The sequence below is a fragment of the Stegostoma tigrinum genome, chromosome 8, assembly GCF_030684315.1.
Source record: "Stegostoma tigrinum isolate sSteTig4 chromosome 8, sSteTig4.hap1, whole genome shotgun sequence".
Taxonomy (NCBI): domain Eukaryota; kingdom Metazoa; phylum Chordata; class Chondrichthyes; order Orectolobiformes; family Stegostomatidae; genus Stegostoma; species Stegostoma tigrinum.
In genome coordinates this window covers 39,018,179-39,040,258 of record NC_081361.1, presented here as the reverse complement: position 1 = coordinate 39,040,258, position 22,080 = coordinate 39,018,179, and the positions used below count along the sequence as shown (strand labels likewise).

Genomic DNA, 22,080 nt, shown 5'->3' with positions numbered 1-22,080 from the left:
TACAGATAATCACTACAATTTTGTTAAATTTGAATTATTAGCTTTCAAAAATATTATCTACTGTTGATATTAGTTCACTATGTGATGTAATGTTTCCATCTATACATTTATCTATGATGTGCAAATGTTACCTTTACATTAAGGAGAATTACTGATATTTCCAGTCATTTTCCTTCTATAAAGTGGGGAATGCCAATGCTAGGTGAATCAATCTTTTTTTCTCTCATAATTTGTTAATACTTAATCTTCCTGATTTGTCAATACAAATATCCCTTGTTACCATTAACTTAAAGTTCTGAAGGCCTCAGCAGGTCGGACAGTTACTGTAGGGAGAACAGGGACACTAACATTTCGGATGAACATTGAATCAACCTTGTTATTGATTGTTTTACATGATTTCATCCCCTAAAAACGATCATTGATGATGTGATTGTATTCTGAACTACTTAGGTCTCTTGCAATCTAGTAACTAGCTCTTCACTGCTTTAATAATGAGAATCTTGCATATACCCTGAGGGAATATTGTACAAACTAAGGCCAAGCTAGCCAATGTCATATGTAGTCTTACTTGAAAATAACTTTCCCTTTAAAATCCACCCAAAATTGTCTTCTTGAAAGGATCAACCAGTGTTTTTAATTGGGTTTTACCTACTCCGGTCCACAAAACCTAATCATCATGCTAGGTTTGGCTACTGAAAGAAATTAACTGCGGTTATGAGTGAGCATTTGATGCTGAACCAGTTAGCAATTACTCAAAAAGTTCCAGTCAAACAAAAATGGTTTGCCTGTGGGACACCATTGCACCGCAGTAGACTCTGGCACTTCTAAAGTGTCCTTCAAGGACCTGAAAGTTCTTTTATTTGAAATTTCACAATGAAAGATGATATTAAGGCAGCTATTGGGGTGGATCTTTCCTCTTTAAGAAACAGGAGGCTGTATGGATGGGTGAGTCCATCCTTGGATCACTGAGGACTGGTGGATGCGCTATGGGGTCTCTCAGGACTGGTTCATCTCTCTTGGGTCCTTAAGAATTTATCAAACTATCCTTGGGTCATGGAAGACTGCTGCGATCTACATGGATCCTGGGTAGTTAAGAAGGCATTTGGTACGATTGACTTTATTGGCCAGTGCATTGAGTATAGGAATTGGGATGTCATGTTGCAGCTGTACAGGACATTGGTTAGGCCACTTTTGGAATACTGCATGCAGTTGTAGTCTCCCTGCTACAAGGAGGATGCTGTTAAACTTGAAATGGTACAGAAAAGATTAACAAAGATGTTGCTAGGGTTTGAGCTACAGGGAGAAGCTGAATAGGCCTGGGCTATTTCGCGCGAAGCATCAGAGGCGAAAGGACGACCTTATAGATATTTGTAAAGTCATAAAGGGCATGGATAGGTTGAATAGCCAAGGTCTTTTTCCTGGGGTAGGTTAGTCCAAACGGTAAGGTAAGAGGGTGAAGATATAAAAGGGACTAAAGGGGCAACTTTTTCATGCAGAGGGTGGTGCTTGTACGGAATGAGCTGCCAGAAGAAGTGTTGGAGGCTGGTACCATTACAACATTTAAAAGGCATTTGGATGGGTACATGAATAGGCAGAGTTTAGAGGGGGAAAAGGGGCAAATGCTGCCAAATGGGACTAGATTAATTTAGGATATCTGGTCAGCATGGACGAGTTGGGCCGAAGGGTCTGTTTTGATGCTGTGCAACTCCACGACTCATCAGGCAGCTACTTATTTCTAAATATGCACCCACTGTGGCTTTGGAGCCTACTATCTGCTGGGAATGAATCCCAGCCAGAAGTAGTAGCCTGCACCTGGAGTAGCCAATGTTATCTGTGCAAGGGACATGCATTCGGATATCTTTCACCTATCAGGCTCCAAATGAGGAGGAGTTGTTGGACATTGGAAAGAAAATGCTCTAGTAATGTGATGGCATAACTGTTTACTCTCATTTATTTCCTTCACATACAAACCTGAGAATGTCTCCTGTAAGATACTCAAACTAAAACACAGCAAAATGTATAATTGAATAATGGTCGAAGAAGATTTTGACAGTCACTCCGAGAAAACTTTCATAATTTCTTTTGGGATTCAGGATAAGAAAGCTAGGTCAAATATTTCCAATGGCCAGTCATTACTGCAGCATTATTGCGGAATCTGCATCACATCACACTCCGAAGAAATTACCTGGCAGATTTCATTTTCCACAGGGAAATTCCTCTATGTCTGGAATGTTTTCACAGTCCCCATTTAAGTCGGAAGCTTAAGAATGTTAACGTGAAAGCAAGTAAGTAGTTACACAGGAAAAAAATATTGTAATTAGATATATTCTATCTTCTGAGTAACTACTCAATTTACCTCACGGACTCCCTCAGCTTCTTCATCGCAGACTCCTTCCACTCCCCCAGACTTTGCCCTGACCAATTCCCCAGGCCCCAAACCCCCTGCCCTGTATCTGCACAGATGCCCTCACCCATTCCACTGCTGCTGGGCCTGATCTTAACCACTTCTTTGCGCCGCATCTATGTCTTCCACTTCTAACAGACTCTAAGCTCAACCATTAGACCAAATCCGATTGCACCTCCCTGTGGACCAGATCAGACCATACGCTCTCCCACGCCATCCCAAACCCAACCTCTACCTACCTGGCACCTGATCTACTTGGCACTCCACTTACCTGGCACCCTAAACCCTACTTTACCTAACCCTCCAGCGTTCTAACTCCCCATTCCCTTCCTCCACCAGAGCTGTCTGAACCTAACCCAACCAGCTTATCATCAGACCCAACCAGACCATCCACAACCCTGCTGGACCCGACCCCTTGCCACCCTTGTATCCTGCCCACTTGGCACCTTCTTCCCAGTTGGTATCCCAAGCCCTGTTACTCCAGCCTCTGAACTGATACTCTACCCACCTGGAACCTGGCACACAACTAATCTGCCACCCTATCTCCTACCTATCTGTCATCCTTATCCCTGATATCTTACCCCTACTCACCTGGCACCTTAACCAAATACTCTATTTACCAGGCGCCCTGAACCTACCTTACCTACGCTCCAGCATCTGAACATTGCACTGATGTTGTGCATGTATGGTTTGACAGCAGCTGTCAGTGTGGCTGTCAGGGCCTGTAATGTCAAAATACAGCAGCTGACTGCTGTGCCTTGCCTTCCTCTGTCAGTTCTATGCTACAACAGAGCTATCAGAGTGGAAATATTGCTGTGCATTTCAGAAGGAATCCTGAATGGGATCATTATTCAGAAATGCGAAGCTCCCTTCTTTTGTAAAAAGAGTCCATGTGGTAACCTCTGTGAGGCTGTCACTCACTCAAAAGTGCAACCCGGAGTGTCTCACACCTGGAAGTACAATGTTAAATGTCCATCAAAAATTAGTCTACACTGACTTAAACATTCCTTTCACCATTCTGATGCATTCTCTTCAGAGCAGTTTGCCTAATTGGTTGCAAAGTCAGTCATTCCCACCTTCAAAATATTTTGGGAGGAGCTGACTTAAACTACAAACTGACATCAAAGAGAGTTACATCTGAAAAAAAAAACTATTGAGACCATGAAGATGTCAAAACAGAGCATTAAGGTGTTATTTGAGAGCATTTTTTCAGTCTCTGCAGGAATTCCTTTGCTGGACATTGGATTCTGCGGTGTGCTGATTCATATTAGTTACTTCTTACTTGATGTGTTCTTTAAAGATCAGTTCATATATTGGTTGTATGACCTAAACCAAATCTTTTGGTTCTAGATTTATTATAATCAGAAGCAGAATCTCAGCTCTCAATTAAACATTTGAAAAATGACCCAGTATTCTAATGGAATTTAGAAAATGGCCTGTCATTTATTTATTGAAGACTAAAGGTTCTCTTTTATGTGTGTGAGATAAAAGTGCAATTCAGCTTCTCTAGACTGTTGTGGTACCTTTATTATATAAATGTTTAAGTTAGAATGGGATGTAGAATTGACAGTTTAGATTCCAATCTTTCATTGCTATTCAGGAGTACCCAAACTGGTAAATCCATTATTCTGCTAACCTAATCGGCAGTTAGTGGGCTAATTAATTTCTCTGCAAGAGCATGTTACCAAAGACAGTAGAAAATGCTGAAGAAAAAGATTTATTTCAATCGTCATAAATAACTTAATGTTCTTAATGCTCATTTCAATTTTCTGGCTCAGTATTCTGCTTGAACATTGCCAATGCTTTGTTTAGTTTGTTACACGACCTTTTGATTAATACTTGCCACTTGCACTATTACTAACAGGTCAGTTGTTCTAAAATGATGCATTCAGACCACATAAAATATCACAAAAAAAGCAAAATACTGCAAATGCTGGAAATCTGAAATATCAACAGAAATTACCTGAGTTGGTCTGGCAGCATCTGTGGAAAGAGGGAAATGGAGTTAACACTTCAAGCCCATAATGACTTCGTTAAAACTGGAGCTGGGAACCAGAACTGGAGTTCTGAGTAAAGTTCAACTCAAATTTTAGCTCTGTTCTATCTCCATAGTTGCTACCAGAATTGCTAAGTGTCTCCAGCATTTTCTGTGAAAATATCTCTATGTGTACTGATGAAGTTTGTGTTGTTTTAAACCTCCCTTTCTCTTTCTTATCTATTCCCTTTTGACCAATTAGTTTCAAACGTAATAGTTCTCACCTTCAAAATGTTTTGGGAAGAGCTGATTCAGATAATAAGTGGGCATCAAAGAAAGTCACATTTGGAAAAGAAAATATGACAAGATGTTGTCAAAACAGAGCATTAACATGTTATTTGAGACCTTATCACTCATATTATACACACAGATGTGTAAGCTTGATGATATCTAGAGTTGCAATGTGCCCAAATTGTTGTAATAACCCTTAACTTACTTAACTCCAGTGTTGAAGAGATATTTCAGGCTTGTTCAAAAGACTTTTGGGGACATGTGGCTTTTGTACTTGTGCTGCCGGCTTTCTGATCAGTCACAGCACAGCTGTGAAGAGCAGAGGTCATGAATGTAAGCAATGAGTCTGTGTAGAACGTGCCTCTTCCTAACGCTAATCTTTACAGTAATACGCAAGCTAATTCAGTCATTAATGCTACACGAACTCATCTCTTAAGAGATTGACTCCTTTATCTCTTGTGCTAAAAAATGCCTGAGAAGATTTATATGTCAATCTTTCTATGACCTGAATAATAATGTACTGAGAGTGCTATATTAGTCCACAGCCAGCAGACCTTCGACAATACGTCATAGGAATGGACTGCAGAATGGAGCTGCCATTATCCTAAACACTTGTGGACTTATGTCAGCAGTGACATGGTATCTTGCCATTGAGTGAACAGGTAGTTTTTTTTTAGTTCCATTCGGGGCATGAGAGGCAGACACTCCAGAGGGTGTGCAGCACTTTCAGAGGTGCCACCTTTTGGATGAAACATTAAAGGGTACAGTTTTCCCTCCCAGATGAGCATAAAAGATTTCATCACTCTACTTTGAAGAACAGGGAGTTATTCCAGCTGTCCCACCTCTCTCAACTAGTCCCCCTGTGGCTAAATTATCAGGCTGCTTATCCAGCACCGGATGAGCAGAATTTTCCTGCAAGTAAATAATGGGAAGACCTAAGCCATTGTTCTCAGTCCCCAGTCCAAATTCCATAGCATAACTACTTACTCCATTCCTTCCTTGGAACAGACTGAGATTATGCTAGTCTGTTCACAACCTTAGCCTTACATTTGCCCCTAAGATCAGCTTCTGACTGTATCATCGTGCAATTATGCAGAGCACCTACTTCCACCTCCACATCACCTCCTGAGTTCAACCTTGTCACAATTCATCTGCCACTAAAACCTCATTCATGCCTTTGTTGCCACTAGACTCAACTATTTCACCTTCCAATGGCTTGAGTTCAACCAAAACAAGGTGACTGTTATTTTAACTCAAACCAAGTCTTTTTCCTCTATCACTGTGATGTGTTTTGACCTACATGGGCTCCTGCAAAGCCTAGATTTTAAAACTCTCATCCTTGTTTTCAAATCTTTCATGTCCTCACATTTCCCTAACTCTGTAATCACTACCCTCCAGCCCTGTGAAATTTTAGGGCTCCTACAATTCTGGCCACTTCTAGCTAATCTTGGTGGCTGTACTTTTAGATATCTTGGCCCAAACTCTGGAAAACCCTCCCTGCAGTTCTCCACCTACTTTTCTTGCTTTCCTCCTAAAAGAAAATCCTTAAAGCATACCCTTTATTCTCAGCTTTTGACCATCCTACCTAATATCTCTAGGGGCGGTCAGTTGTACTTTGATTTGTAATGCTTCAGTGAAGTGCCTAATGACTTTTCATTGCATTATAAGTGTTATACAAATATAAGTTGTTGTGTCCTGGACAATAATTATTGCTGTTATCACATTGCTGTTTTTGGGATTTTTTTTTGCATGCCATCTAGCCGCTGCATTTATTTAATTGCAACAGCAACTATATTTCATTCATTGATGGTTAAGTGCTTTGGGGCATCCAGTGGTCATGAGAAGTGCTGTAAAAATGTCTGACTTCTACTACTCACAATGGTGCAACAATGAAACAAACTGCAGCACTTAATAATGGATCCCCACCTTTATTTACCTGATTTTACGTGGGCATAAAAAGTGCTAAAATATTCTATGACCAGGATAAAATCTTCTTTGCTGCACAACATTAAAATGCACTGAATTTTCAGGGAAATTGTATGTTCTTGTTCTTTATGTGTATCAAATTCTATTTTTTTTAATAAACAGCGTTGCTCAGTCATCATAGCATAGATGCAAACTACTTGGCCCAAATGGTGCGTTCTGGCAGTTACCTTCCCCATGATCCATGGTTTGCTTTTTATGTCAATGTCATGGTGGAAAGGACACTGCAAGCTCTGTGGCTTTTCCAATGCATTGTTCTTCAGAGTCCAATTACTCTAGTAATTCTTCACTGAAGCAGATCACCTCACACATACTGACATTGAATTCCATTTTACCCAATTTACGCAGGTAGTTCTGGATCCTGGTGTCAAAAACAAAAATTGTAGAAGGAATGTAAGTAATACATTCAATCATGAATATTGTCCTTGCAGTTAACTGTTTATTGAATCTTCCCTTTCTATGAAGGGCCATGTGCGATGTCTCACTTAGTTATAAGAGGAGATCAAAATGTCACAATCTGGTTACTATGTGCAGTGATACATAAGTATGTTCAGAAGGATTTCCTTACAATGTATTTTGAGTAGAGTTGCCAGATCAGTTCTTTTTGGATATGTTCACAGATTTGGCATGGGTAATTGAAGTAATTCTGAAGCACTTTACAATGTTGTTACCAAGCCAGTGCACATAGAATTATGGACTGGTGAGCCTGACATTGGCATTGGGGAAAATGCTAGAGTCTAATATGAAAAGAATTAATAGCAGAGAAAGAGTCAGCATGGCTTTACAAAAGGAAAATCATGCTTAATAATTTAGAATTAAAAAGGGACAGCCAGTGGATATGGCTTATGTGACCTTTCAGAAGGCTTTAGATAAGGTCCCACATAAGAGATTAGTGTAAAATTAAAAGCACGTGGGATTGGGAATAGTGTACTGACATGAATAGAGAACTTGTTGGCTGACAGGAAGTGAAGAATAAGATCAGATGGGTCTTATTCCGACTGGCATGCAGTAATTAGTGGGCTGCTGCAGAGTTTGGTGCTTAGATCCCAACTATTCACAATATATATTCATGATTTAGATGAAATAACTAAATGTAAATCCCCACGTTTGCAGTTGATACAAAGCTGGGTGGGAGTTTGCACTGTGAGGAGGATGCTGTCATCCTTCTGTGTGATTACTTATACATTGCAAATGCATGGCAGTTGCCGTATAATGCAGGTAAATGGGAGGTTATCCACTTAGGTAGCAAAAACAAGAAGGTGATTATTGTTTGAATGGTGATAGATTAGGAAGTGGGGAGGTCCAGTGAGACCTGGGTGTCCTCATACACCAATAACTGAAAGTAAGCATGCAGATATAGCAGATGGTGCAGAAGGCAAGAGGTACGTTAGCCTCTTGTATTGAGAGGATTTGAGTAGAGGAACGCTGATGTCTTGCTGCATTTGTGCATGGCCTTGGTGAGACCACATATGGAGTCTTATGTGAAGTTTTGGACACCTCCTTTGAGAAGGGATGTCCTGGCTATGGACGCAGTGCAGTGAAGGTTTTCCAAACAAATTCTTTGGCTCGCAGTACTGATGCATGAAGAGAGATTTGATCAGTTAGGACAATATTCACTGGAGATTAAACAAAAGAGGGAGGATCTCATAGAAACCTTTTAAAATACTAACAGGACTAGACAAGGTAAACACAGAAAGGATGTTCCTGAAGATTCACAGTGTTCAGAATGGGAGCCATAGTCTAAGGATATGGGGTAGGCTATTTAGGACTGAGTGGAGGAGAAATTGCTTCCTCCAGAATGGGTGAGACTATGGAATTCTCTGTCACAAAAAGTAGTTGAGGCCAAAATGCTGAATGTTTTCAAGAGGGTGTTAGATATGGTTTTTGGGGCTAATGGGATCAATAGTTATGGGGAGAAAGTGGAAATGGGGCATTGAGTTGGATGATCAGCCATGGATTAAATTAAATGGTAGCCAAAGGTCAAAGGGCCAAATGTTTCTTTTGCTGCTGGTATTTTCTATGCTTTTTCTGTGTTTCCTTGAATCTTATTTTTAATATTGATTAAATAAAATTTATTGAATTAAAAATACTTAATAGAGCAGAGGTAGAAGAAATAGTTAACCATTCAGGAAATGCTTCTGAACGCACATTTTTCATCATATTTGAAGAGATCTGTTAGTAATAGTGCCCATAATAAGTGATTTATTTTTTGTGTCTTTTCGAACTATATGCTACATGTGAGTCAGAAAATCAATGCAAAAGCACAGTTCAAAATGAGCCATTATTTACTTTATCAGTTTCTGGTAGCATCTGTTGTTCTAGTGCCGTGAGAGGAGGCACTTTTTAACCTCGCTCCCCAGCTCAGTAGAACTATAGTTAAGATCAGTGGAGTTGCATCTTCCCATCTGGTAACATTTATCTTTGGCAGCTTTGATTGGCATTGGTATTGCAATGTGACTTTTATGACAATGCTGGGAATATTACTGAAAGAGCAGAGAAACTGAGATACAACAAATTTTGATAAAGTTCCTTGTGACCAGGAAGAGCAGGATTCCTTTCATGTCCTGCCATTCTTTATCATTTCCACATCATTATCCGTTTGGAAGCATCTGCCCTGCCCCTACTGTACCCACCTTACAACAAAGACTGTTTGCTGAGTTCTCAATGGCAGATGGCTTCCCACTACCTGTTGCCAATCCTGATGCTATTTGCCCAGGCAAACCTGCAAGTCCTGTGACTCCACAGACACACATACACTGATACACGCACGCGCACAATCCCTTCCCAAACAAAGTGTGGATTATGAACAGTGCGTATTGCAATGACCCAAGTTACGATCATCCAACATGACGCAGAATTTCTGCCATATGCTACAAGCAGCTGTGTTAACCTTGGCCTATGAACACTATCTCCCTTCTGCGTGTTGATTAACAGTGGTGTACACATTGTACACAATGTGCCAATCCTCCCAGATCGACTGCAAAGAAAATTGCTTAATGCAAGGAGATTTATAATGTCCCTTTGTAATTAAGGAGTGCATTCCTGCCCCATGGAATTATTTTTGTTGGACTGCAAGTGATATTTAAAATACTGGAGGTGCGTATTAAGTACCTTTGTGCAGTTATTTGAAACTCAGATTGATAATGTGCCATGAAAACAAAACCAGGATGTTCTTTTCTACTTTGTACTCAGCTTATACGATTTCACAATATTTACATTTTAAAAGCGACTTCAAAATACATAGCCCACCACTGGGCCTAAGCTAGCTACACAACTCCAACTATGTTCCCAAGTGAAGTGAATGCTGACAAACACCTTGACCTATTGAAAAGACCTGCTGCATAGTAGGGGACTTATATTAGTCCCTGTTGTAACAGTCCATTACAGGAGAGCACTCTGTTAAGTTGCTTCATTGTAGACACATCAGTATCACGTTGCAACCCTGGTGTGATTATAGTTTTCTTTTGTTAGTAAAGTTTGTGCATCTCCTTGCACCCTTTTAGATTGATCTGAGGCACCTGCTGTGCTGACACTCTGCTGCTTTTCTGTATAAGCCCAAACTCCACAGCTTCACTGAATTGATTCCTGACCTGTATACTGCTTAAAGCAGTACTAAGGCTAATATACTCTAAGACACAAAAAAAGACACCGATAACCTTACCAAGATTTCAACTGGATATGTGAGACATTGCTGATTAGACATCAACAATCCCTGTGCCAAATACTTGATTGATGTGGAAATGGCTAATCTCAGCGAGAGCACCAGTAGAAGCATTAAAATTGGTCTCTACCATTGGCTTTGTATTGGGAATATTATCAGTCTGCCCACTCATAATTGATATCTTGCAAACCATGCAGTTCATGTGTAAACTTTAGATAAAACAATGATTGGGATTGGCTGGGGTGTCCTGAACAGTAACAAAGTCTAGACTCAGCTTGGACAAAAACTGAGCAACGTTCTGAGGAATGGGGAAGATTACTGGAACTGAACATCAGCAATGATGTGGGTTGAAGGGGGAATGGGATTAGTGCCGGTGGGAGGGGAAATGTATAAAAAGACCAATGAAGATAGAGCTGAACTTGCCTTATTATGTTTTTTCAAATGTGCTCAAGAAAAGCCAGTTTTGAAATGTTGACTGTAGCACTTTATCAGATTTTCCATTAATATCTGATATACTACCAAATCTGAGATAACTCCTAACCTGAAACTGCAGTGAGTCATATAGCACTAAAACTGCTCCTTCAGTCAACCAGTTCTTGCTGACTGTACTCCCAAACTAAACTAGTCCCATCTGCCTGTGCTTGACCAATAATACTCCAAACCCTTCCTATTCATGAACTTATCCGAATGTCTTTTAGACATTGTATCCACTACTCAGGAGGTTCATTCTGTACAGTAACCCACTCTGTGTATAAAAGTCGCCCCTCATGTCTTTTTTTAAAATCTTTCTCTCCTCACCTTAAAGAAAGCACTCCCTCATCTTGAAATCCCCCAGCAAAGTGAAAAGACATTCACCTTATCTACACCCCTCATGATTTTAAAAACCTCCAAAAGGTCACCTCTGAATGTCTTCATCCAGTGGAAGAAGACCCAATCTGTCCGGCCTCTCCCTATAAGTCAAATCTTCCATTCCTAGTAACATCCTGGTAAGTCTTTTTTAACTGTAGCATCAGTGTCTTGACTGAGACTTTATTCAAGACACTCCCTATCACATCTGAGAATAAAACAGTGACCAATGACGATATGATTAGAAACCATAACAGGAGAATACAAATTGCTTAATCTTTTTGCTAAATGAACATTTCCATTGATCTACAGACTTTGCTGTAGCTGTGTGCAAAATTCCACTTACAATATTCAAGTATATTTGTTTTATGTTGCCGTTCTTTGCTTGTCCTTTTGAGGTAAATGTTGAAAATAGTTTTTGATTATTTAATAATGAACCACTAACTAATATTAAGTTGTCTATTTGATCCTTTGCCAAGTACGTGGAGCATGAGAAAGCAGAATTGATAGATTAGCATATTCTACACTGTTGGGGATCTGAAAGCTGACTGTGGTCTTTCTACAATTCTGAAAATAATCCTAACACTCTCTAGCAGCATTCCTTTGCTGCAGTTGATGTTCTTTACTAGCAAACAAAGCAGAACTCTATTGGCATAGGATAAATGGCAGTGGCAAAGCTTAATTCTCCTTTTGAAATAAATTGAAATTCAGCAGGCATGGAAACATCTGCCTGCCAGAGGCAAGATCCATGACTATTCCCCTCTCACTCTTAATTTGTTTATCAGTGGGGGCCTGCTGCATGTTGGGGAGAGTGGGCAACTGGTCATGTTATTGTTTATTTTATAAACTTGTATGCTGCCCTAGGCGGACTGAAATCTGAATATGTATTTATACTCCCAAATGAACTCTATGCTAAATCATCTAAGTGACAAACTTGTTTCTGTCTGTAGGCAGACCATGTGACTGACCTGTATTACTGCATATATCAGGAAAAAAGACAAAAACACTGATCAGGAGATCCTTTAGCATAAACCAAAATCACTTGTAAGCTTAACCTTGTTGTTCTACTGATTCAACAAAAGGGTTTCCTTTAGAAAAGCTGAGAGGGTGTTTATAGTTGAAGTACATTGGACCATGTGAAATTGAACCTAGGAAAAGATCCTGGGCTATACTGTGTTTGCCAGTCTCAAGTTGGCAGAGGCACTGCTATAGACCTTAGAATCTCTTAGTTATGAAGTTCACAATCTTCTGTAGTCCTGGCCTTGACTGGTGTCCAGGAACCTATTCTTAAAAGTTTACATGTTCGGTGAGAATGGCAGCAGGTATTCTACAGCATTCACCATGGTCAAAAGTCCCCCTGTTGCTCTCTGCCATTATGTGTGACATTGCGCGAAATACATACAAGCAGATAGTACTCGCCATTTAATCCCTGATCAGAGAGAAAAATAAAACAAAACACGTTCTGAATTCCCATTTGATAAAGTGCTTCAGTGTTTGACCAGCAGAAGCCATCCAAATCCAGGAACATCCTGGCTTTTCAGCGATAATACAACTCTTAGTCCTACAGTTACCAGCACCCAAGATAAATTATCCAAATTTGGCTTTATTTAAGGCTAGAAATTATTATTCTCAATATATTAACACTTAAAGAATTCATATGAGAACTCACCATGCATTATTTAACCTGATATTGCAAGCAGTTTTTTAACTAAAGTCTGTTAATTTCATTGACTAAATCATGTCAATAACAAAAAGAGAAGCAAGATATGTTGCACAAAATGTCTTGATGCTTTAGATGTTTTAGGAAGATACATTACACCTAAATTCTCAACTGTTGTGGTGACCTAATTGCTTCATTGGTTTGGTCTTACCTTTCTTCAAAAAATGCCCGAAAATTTAGATATGATCCAGCACCATGGGACTCTTTCCAAGTGAGCAAGTTCTGTTTTGGTGAACACAACAGAAATTATGCCGCTAATTTTTCTTCAGTCTAGTAGCATACTTTATAATACTCCCAGCCATAGGGAGACCGATGATGTAACATTCACACTTGGCTGTTCTGTGCTGTCCTTAATCATTGCTTGGCAGTCAGACTTGTGAACAGCCACAAATCTGAAAACAGCTTTGGGATTCTCTGCCTTAGTTCTCAGGGTGAACTTGGATTTTCATAGCGATTTTGAGCTTGAGGGTAGAAATTCTGTTCTGCAAGATGGGCCGAATGGCCTTACTTCCACTCCTATGTCTTATGGTCTTAACACACTTATTACACATTCCTGTGTGTGCTCTCTGAATATAGATATTTACTTATTTCAGGCAACCAGTTATAACTTTTGGGCTAAAGTCTTTGTATCAACAGGACATACAGGAAACTAGTCTCAATGCTTAAAATCTTTGTACAAGATTTTTGATGGTTTGACATTTGGGATTTTTATCATGTGGTTTTTCGGACTTTGTTTTAGATATTTGACCTACACTACTTTATTTCCAAGGGATGGCAATTTGGTGGTTGTCTTAATGGCCTATAATCCAGAGTTCTGGATTTGTAGCCCCAAAACCATTTTGGGCACCTAAATGGATTTTCTTGGCACTTCACTCCCTGCTGCCAGGTTCAAATGATGGTATTGAATCCTTACTTGCTGACACTGAGATTGTGATTGCAATTGCAATCTTCCTGGAAGAAGCCTCTGAATTTGCCCTTTCCATGATCCCTGTTGAAGACATTGGGCAGGCTGCATGGCTAGAGGAAGCCATCCAGCATTGAAAGACTGACAGCTCCTTTACCAGAGGTGGTGCTGCTGCTGCAGTACAAGAGCTTGTACATCTCTCGATGCTGGTCACAGTTAGTGATATATAACTGGCCAAGAATATTAGGGCTGTCCATCGGGCAACACATAGCTCCCCCACTGAAAGGGACACAGTTGTGGCTGTTTATGAATATATGCTTGACTTTCAATAAGCTGGTGGCTTCCTCATGCGGTAAGGTGAGGGGGTGCAGGGGTGACTCTTCTACCGGTAAAATGCTAACAAATTCAAAAAATCATGCCCAGTTAGGTGTGGGCGATTAACCTGGATCCCCATAGAGTACCTGGCAGTATGCAGCTGGAAAATTAAATCCTTTCCTTCAGTAATGTGTAGGGGAAAGTAGGCACAAACATGTTAATCATTCAAATTTGTGTTCCACTGTGCAGGAAATACACTCCAAATGCATTCAATTGGCCACTTAAAGGAGTTTCCCACAAATCTGCAAATTGACTTGATCCAAATATTACAAAAAAAATCATTTCAACTCCTAACTTAAGATGTTGATGCTCAAACAAGAGAATATCCATGTAAAATGTTTGTCTTGCTGAAATCAGAACATGTAACCTTTGCACTGCTGAAGTCCTCAGAAAAATACTCAACACAAGATTTTGGTCAGGAAATAGTCTAAATGGATTAAAAAGTATCCAGCAAACCTCCATTTAAAACAATGTACTAATGTCCTTTTGGTATTTTCCCCTTAAGTGTCATCACTGTACTAACAAAGTACTGAAGAGGGACCCTTTATTGCCTGTGCCATCAGTTCCTGAGTATAAAATTCCAGATTTTCTACTGTAGGCTGTTGGCCAAATCAGTTTTTAGTCAAATATTGCATTTGATGACTTTCGTGCAATGTATGATTTATTCTAGCAGTTAACTTTACTATCCGCACGTGCTGCGTTTTCACACAGTCCTGGAAAGTATCTCTCGGTTGTACGTCCTGTTAATCCTAATGTATTTTAAAATCTCCCAGACCAGTATTCTTTTCCTCGTTTAGGCTCTCGAATGTGAGAGATATTTGACATTGACAGGAACGTGAGGAGGTGGCAGTGTAACAAGTAGGCGCTTTGATAGGTTGTTGACAGGTTGACAGTTGGGTGCTTATAGTGACAAGAAACAGTGCTAAACTGCTAAAGCATGCAACCCATATTCCCTCTGCTAATCCAGTATTCCCTTTGATCACAAAATGGCTGAATGGGATGTACCGCTAGTCTATGCATTTTGTTTGGTGTTACGAATCAGCAAAGCTGCCTCTGATTTAAAGTGACTGCCACTTGATCAGGTTCCAGCTCCACTGCAGCCTGAGAAACAGGGCACTCAAGGGGATACAAGGCAATCAAGTGGAATTTGTTAGTGTATTGTTTCGGCTACAAAAAGTTGAGACGATGTAAAAAGACCAGGCATCTGAGTCTCTTCCAGTGGAACCAGTTGCTTTTATGACCTTCATACCTTGCGTCAGACTGGCATTGGTCAGGCATTGCCCATGCCTATTAGCCACCTGCTTTGATGATTTGCCTACAGTCTCCTGGCATTGATTATCTGCTACAGATTAATGTATTTGTAAAATTATTACAAGCATTGTGTTTTGCTCATGCCACTCACCTGTCTTTTACTTATATTTCAAATTTTCAAGTTTCATTTTTGTTCATGGGCCATTTAATAGGGGAATAAAAACTGTCGGACTAGCTACTGGCCCTACCCCACTTGCCGCTACATAAAAGACTTTTTAAGTTAACTTTTGAATTAAATTATTCATTCATGAAGGAAAAAGGTTAAATGTTTTTGTATTCTTAACATTAATTCTTAAAGATAACAGGGTTTACTTGAAATATTCTAATATGTCATAAAACAATTGCAATAATCTTGCCCTATAAAAGGAAATTCTTACCTTACATCTATATTAATCAAAATGTTACATCCGTGTTAATCAATCAAATCAACAGTAACATAAATTTCCCTTATAAAGCTGCATTATAATTGCCGTGGTTCAGGGCCATTCTGTTTGCATGATGTCTTGTGTGTGATGGGAATTTCTGATCCAACTGGCTGAAATTTTGCTCCAACCTTTGGTTCCTACTTTCACAGCTTTGCTCTATAGTAATAGCTGTTCCCTGTTTCAGAGCAGCTGGATCTGAACTGTGGAGCGTACCACATACTTCATTTCAAATGTAAAAAATAAGCCCCTCACCTTGGCAATGTAAGCCAATATCCTAATAATGCTGTGCTAAAATGTACCAGGGTGGCTCAAATGTCTTGCAACTAAACAGTGCTGTATTTTTGAATGCAGTGGCTTAGAAATATGATTGCCCTAAGAACAGACCAACAGAGCAGTGTGAGTTTTCAGGTCCATGCGTTCAGAGGGTTGCTTGCTCCTGTTCATACAATCACAGAGTCAATGGGAAATTGCTGCCAGCTCAGTATAGCGGCTCAGGCTTGTAACCAGTCCTATTTCTTGTCTGTATTACTGTTCAGAGGAGGTGGAAAAATAGGCTTGACTGATGCCCCCTAAAGGCAGTCAGGACCTATTCAAAAGAAAGGTGCACTCTGCTGGCATTTGAAGAAGCATTTGGTCTGAGATCTACTGATTGCATGCTTGGGTTCTCTGTTGGTGCTTTGGAGACCATGGTCTAGGAGATTGATAGAATGAGGGAGATTCTTTCACGCCCTAGCAAAAGATTAAGCTCCCCAGCCCTGATACAGCAAATCAATAAAACTTGCAAATGATACAGACAGGCCTGGCTCATCTTGTATACTTGAAAAAGGTGCTCCAGCATGCCCAGTGTATGTTTATTTCCATTTATTTAGACTGTCTTTTTTCCCCTCTTTGAGGCAAATCTTTTTCCTATCAGTGGAAGCAAGTAAATGAAACGGTCAATGCCAGGATATGGAGGCAAAGCAGAAAAATGTTCAGTGAGTTCATCACAACTGTTGAGGTAATAATCTTGCTCACTTGCTCTCAGCATAGACCTCCAACATATCTAGCCTCATTACTTACAAAATTACCCTCTATGATCGCAGAACCACACTTTACTGCACATCATATCCTCTACTCCCACATACTGTCCTTCGTACATTCATTACCATGCAACCCTCGCTCTCAAACACACTATATCCACATGATTTAGTAACAACAGTTACACTCATCTATTACCTTTGAAGCAAGTCACAAGAACACTCATTTCTTGCTAGCAAATGTTGTAGCAGGAGCCAAATGTAAATGAGTCTCATCCATTTGCACGTCTGGTCCTCTATGGAAGGAAAGCTGATAGCTATCATAGACTGGAAACCATAGCATTGGTGGCAAGGAACAGGGCTGGAGGAAATATTACACCGGGTTGTTCCACATGTCACCCTCTTTACTTTTCTTTCTTTATTCCCTCTGCACATGTCCTAGATAAATATGAGGTGCTACATTTTGGAAAGGCAAATCAGGGAGGACTTATATGCTTAATGTTAAGTATTTATGGGGAGTATTTCTGAACAAAGGGACCTTGGAGTGTTGATTCATAGTCCCTTGAAATTGGAGTCACAGCTAGACAGGATAGTGAAGAAGGCATTTGATATGCTTTCCTTTATTGATCAATGCATTGAGTATAGAAGTTGGGAGGCCATGTTGCGGCTGTACAGGACAATGATTGGATCACTTTTGGAATTCTGTGTGCAATTCTGGTCTCCCTGCCATAGGAAAGATGTAGTTAAACTTCAAAGGGCTCAGAAAAGATTTACAAGGATGTCGCCAGGAATGGAGGGTTTGAACTATAAGGAGAGGCTGAATAGTCTGGAGCTGTCTTCACTGGGGGGGTCTGAGGCTGAGCTGACCTTATAGGGGTTTATAAAATCATGAGCGTCCAATTACAACATTACAACATTTAAAAGGGATCTGGATGGTTACATGAATAGGAAGAATTTAGAGCGACATGGCCAAACGCTGGCAAATGGGACTAGCTTAATTTAGGATATCTGTTTGGCATGGACAACTTGAACCGAGGGTCTGTTTCCATGGTGTATGTCTCTATGATTCCATGACGCTACGTTCTGCTTTAAAAATTACCGCTGCTGTCTTTATCCTTTGTTAAAAAAAACTCCTGTCTTTTTCTTTACTTTCACAAATAGAATAGATTCAATACCCTTTACCACTTTAGAAAGGGGAGTGGGGTTGATTTGACCCCAGCATGCCCTTGCTCAGAGACCCTACATATACTTCAGGGGTGAGGGTACAGGAGGAAGCCTTTGTGTGGTGCATCATCAGTTACTGGTGTGTAGCATCTCCACTTGAAAGGATGGGGGTTTTGATGGGAAGGATAGGATGCTACAAGAGCCACTCGGCTAGGGGGTGAGGTGAACAAACTTGTCTAAATTCAGAGGTTTCAACTGGAGACCTTGAAGGTGCAGGGCTGACAAGAAACATTCATGCAATCATGCACAAGGAACTGCTTGCTGCAGTAGGCAGCTTGTCAGCAGGTGTTTGCCCAATGCTTCAGAACACAGCAGAACCCAGCTCCCACATGTGTTGAGGCTTTGAACAGAGTAGAGTTTCTGAAAAGGGAGAAAAAAGACATGATCTTAAAAAAAAACTAACATGAGAATTGAGTTCTCACTAAAGCCATCTTTAAATGGATAACATCTTTTATTTAGTTGCTCTATTTTGCAAATGGATTTTGTTTTGTCAATGTGTTTGCTTGGGGTTTCGATTGTAGGTAGCCTTGAATCTTTTATGGAACATCACTACAATTTAAATGGCACAGTAGGGTATTGTGACTGAAGTGGCTGAATTGTGTGCTTTTATTTATAAAATGACAGATTGGTTTCTAAAGCATGTCCATTGTTCTGTCAATTAATGGAATGTTAGAAATGTTGGCATTGGGCTTCAGAGACTGTAGCCACTGAATAGGAGGAGAAATCAAAAGCTTCCATTAATGCAACCCAAAGAATATCTCTGAATGCTGTGAATTTAATTTTGTTGTTATTGTTTGATGTAAACCACTTTCCAAAACTAATTTCTTTCAGTAGAACTTGCTGAGTGTCCATTACCATCTTATAAAGCCTTTGAAGATTAGAAGAGATGAAGAAGGTCCTGTTTAGTTAAAAATATTAGTTGACATCAACATTAATGCTTATAATCTGTTTTGCAAAAATATTGCTTAGATTTTGAATAGATGAGAGTAGGAGTAGTGGATATTTTATTTTCGTAAATTTTGCAATCAACGGTTAAGGAACATTCAGAAAGCCAAGAAACACGAATCCAACAGCTTTTGAGACTGGAGCTTGGTGTATTCTGCAGGAACAGGTGGTATCTGTCAGGACAACTCAAACCAATTAAAAGAGACCAGACAGTTGCCACTGGGAACACAAATCACTCACCCATTACTCTTTGATAGATAGTAATAGTTTCCGGGACATTTAAGCTCTTAAAGTAAAAGAAATGCTGCTTTAAGTCTGAACCTAACATGCTCTTTTTCAATCTACCTACAGGGTTGCAAAGCTGATTATCCCCTTCCCAGTGGACGGGAGGATATGGAAGATGGCTGCAGCCTGCATGTACCCATTGAGCTTGAAGATCGTTCTTGCTCCTCAGTGAATGTCGTGTCCCTGAAGCGAGTTGGCAGCTTATATTTGGACTGATTAAATCAAGATGACAAATGTTCCTCTGACTGGTGTTGTGCATTGGTTTAGAAAGTAATAACACTATGGTGGAATCTGCGTGTGTGCATGGTGTAGAAAGCTCTTGAGTGTCTTTAAGAAAGAGATAAAGCAGATTGCTAATGGGCGTTCTGTCATCATTAAGGTTGAAGCCCTTTGCTGCCATCTAGAAGTTTGCCATCATTTATAATATCAGGGAGGTTAACCTCTGTTTTTGTTCCACCTCTGTTTTACTTAACTCAAACCTATCAGTTCAACAACAGTCCCATGGGGAATGGCACATAGAGCTTTTGCTGGTAAAAGGTGTTATTAAAAATTATTTATCAAGGTTTTTTTTGTTAGAGTTTGTTTGCCAACAGAGAAAGGTAAGCTATAGTCATAGTTGAATGAATTATAGTTAATGAGGTCATGCAGGTAAAACTATGGTCACAGCAACACTGTTAATATAATAGATTAAAACACAAGACTAGACATAGCTGCAGATTCCTCAAAAAATGACAATGTGATGCATTTAACAATTTTTGGCATTAATCGGGAATTGTCTTCATTATGATTAGTAACTGAATGTTAGTGTTGTTCTTTGAATCAGTCAGTAATGTTAATCAGTTGAACCAGCAAAAATATGAGCAGCAGTGATTCTTTTAAAATTTGTACATAGAAAGATGGTGTTAGGTTACTGTCACCAACTGCAGGATGCACAAAATATTTGGTTTGATTGTATGACAACAATATTATCAGATGTAGAAAGGAACCTAAATGCTGCCAATATTTTTTCTAATTATAACCTAGAGGTTTAACACAGTCCGAGGTGGAGTAGCAATGTTCCAATACCGGTGATATACTGATATTTTCAGTATAAGTAAAATTAACAATTGTCACTATCTGCATTTTATATGCTGGCAAAGATATATTGTAACAGTAGAAATTGTGGTAAATCACAGTAGTTTGTGATGCAGAGTTAAAACTTCGCAGAAAGTGGTGAGATTTCTGGCAGGTCACAATGTTGCCATTTTTTCTGTCATACTTCTAAAATTGATTGTGCTGTGCTGTGATAATTCATGTATGTGAGCATAATTTTTGTTCAAGTAATTATGTGGTTTCAGCAAATGTTGTAGGTACGCATACAATAGCATTTTGAATATTGTGAAGCACAGCTAATTTACTTATTTGCGCACTGGTTTTCTATGCTATCAATTATTCTGTACTAAAATGTAATTTTGTCAAAGGTATTTTTTCATTCATGAATGTTGATGTGGCTCTAGACTCAAAAGATAAAACACAAACTTATTTTAATTCAAAGCTTTATTGAAAATATTGAATAATAGATGGCTTGACGTTGGAACTTGTTGATTGACTGCAAGGTCACAGAACTGTAAGATAGAATTTTAAAGCAGAAAAATAACCCAGTGGATTCTGAAAATCTGAAATAAAAGCTGAAAATTATTGAAATACTCAATAGGTCTAGCAGCATCTGGGAAGAGAAATTGACGTTAAAACTTCAGCTGGATAGCCTTTTTACAGAATGCTAAGGTGTAGTCAATCTTGATCAGCCAGGCATGTGTGAGGCAAATAGCTTTTCCACAGACAGTGAAAGACAATTAGACAGCATTTTATCTTAATTCACTCCTACCAGATGCTTTAGCTGAAAAACTATTTAGAAACCAAGAAGGGTCTGATAATATGGAGATAGAAAACAACACAATATAATCACTGCAGTTTCTCAAGATCGTTAGAGATGAGGACTGTTATCTAGTCAATCTTAAGTCATCCATCCAGAGAAATGCTAACATTTTCCAAAATATAGTGTCCCGTTCTTTTTTTTTAAATTAGGACTTCTGATACCCACATTTATCACTCTTTGTATGCAGAAATATTCAGTGATCGCATCCTAAAAGTACCTTTCACTGTTTGAATTGTGTCTCCCAGTTCTTATTTGGTAGTGTAGTTTAGAATAATGCCCTGAGTTAATTTTTACTGTTGGTTTTATAAATGGGTATACATCTATGAACTCCCTCTCTGCGTCAAAAATTACAAAGGGCTTCTGCAGCAATCAGGTGAGCATTGCAAATATGCTGATTGCAAAATTTGCAGCATCAGATGATCAAACACTTTGCTGGTCGCCAGCCAGTAGTGGGCTATGAATGTTGAAAACACCCGCCTTTGGAATAGTCTACTTTGGCCTCTATAAGGAATACTGCCTGTTTTGGACCAACACATAGGGTCTGTGAGGAACATGCCTTGTTCATTGATGTGTGACTATAGTGTTGGGTGCTAGCTTGGGTGAAGGACCCTGTTCTGTTCTACAACTTTCAACCAATCTCCTACTTGTTTTGGATACAAGCCCCAGCCTTATATTAGAAAATTTACTCAAAACTGTAACTGGTCAGACCTTAAGTTGTTAATGTTCATTTGCAGGCTGCCCCATTTTCCAACGTAAACAGGATGGGAACCATATGACCTTTGGCCCCAGGTGCCTCGGGT

At 39.6% G+C, this 22,080-nt stretch overlaps 1 protein-coding gene across 8 annotated transcripts in view; it reads left to right on the top strand.

Moving 5' to 3' along the window:
- The window catches only part of LOC125456086 (adhesion G-protein coupled receptor D2), a 265,020-nt gene extending 243,538 nt beyond the window's left edge, over positions 1 to 21,482 (top strand). For 7 of the 8 annotated variants that reach the window (XM_048538779.2, XM_048538785.2, XM_048538786.2 and 4 more), the window contains 2 exons: positions 7,002 to 7,046; positions 19,432 to 21,482. In XM_048538779.2, coding sequence (XP_048394736.1) covers positions 7,002 to 7,046; positions 19,432 to 19,581 — 195 coding nt within the window. In that variant the 3' untranslated portion in view covers positions 19,582 to 21,482. The remainder of the gene's footprint in view (positions 1 to 7,001; positions 7,047 to 19,431) is intronic. The other variant, XM_048538781.2, reaches the window with a different exon arrangement.
- The last annotated feature ends 598 nt before the right edge of the window (positions 21,483 to 22,080 follow it).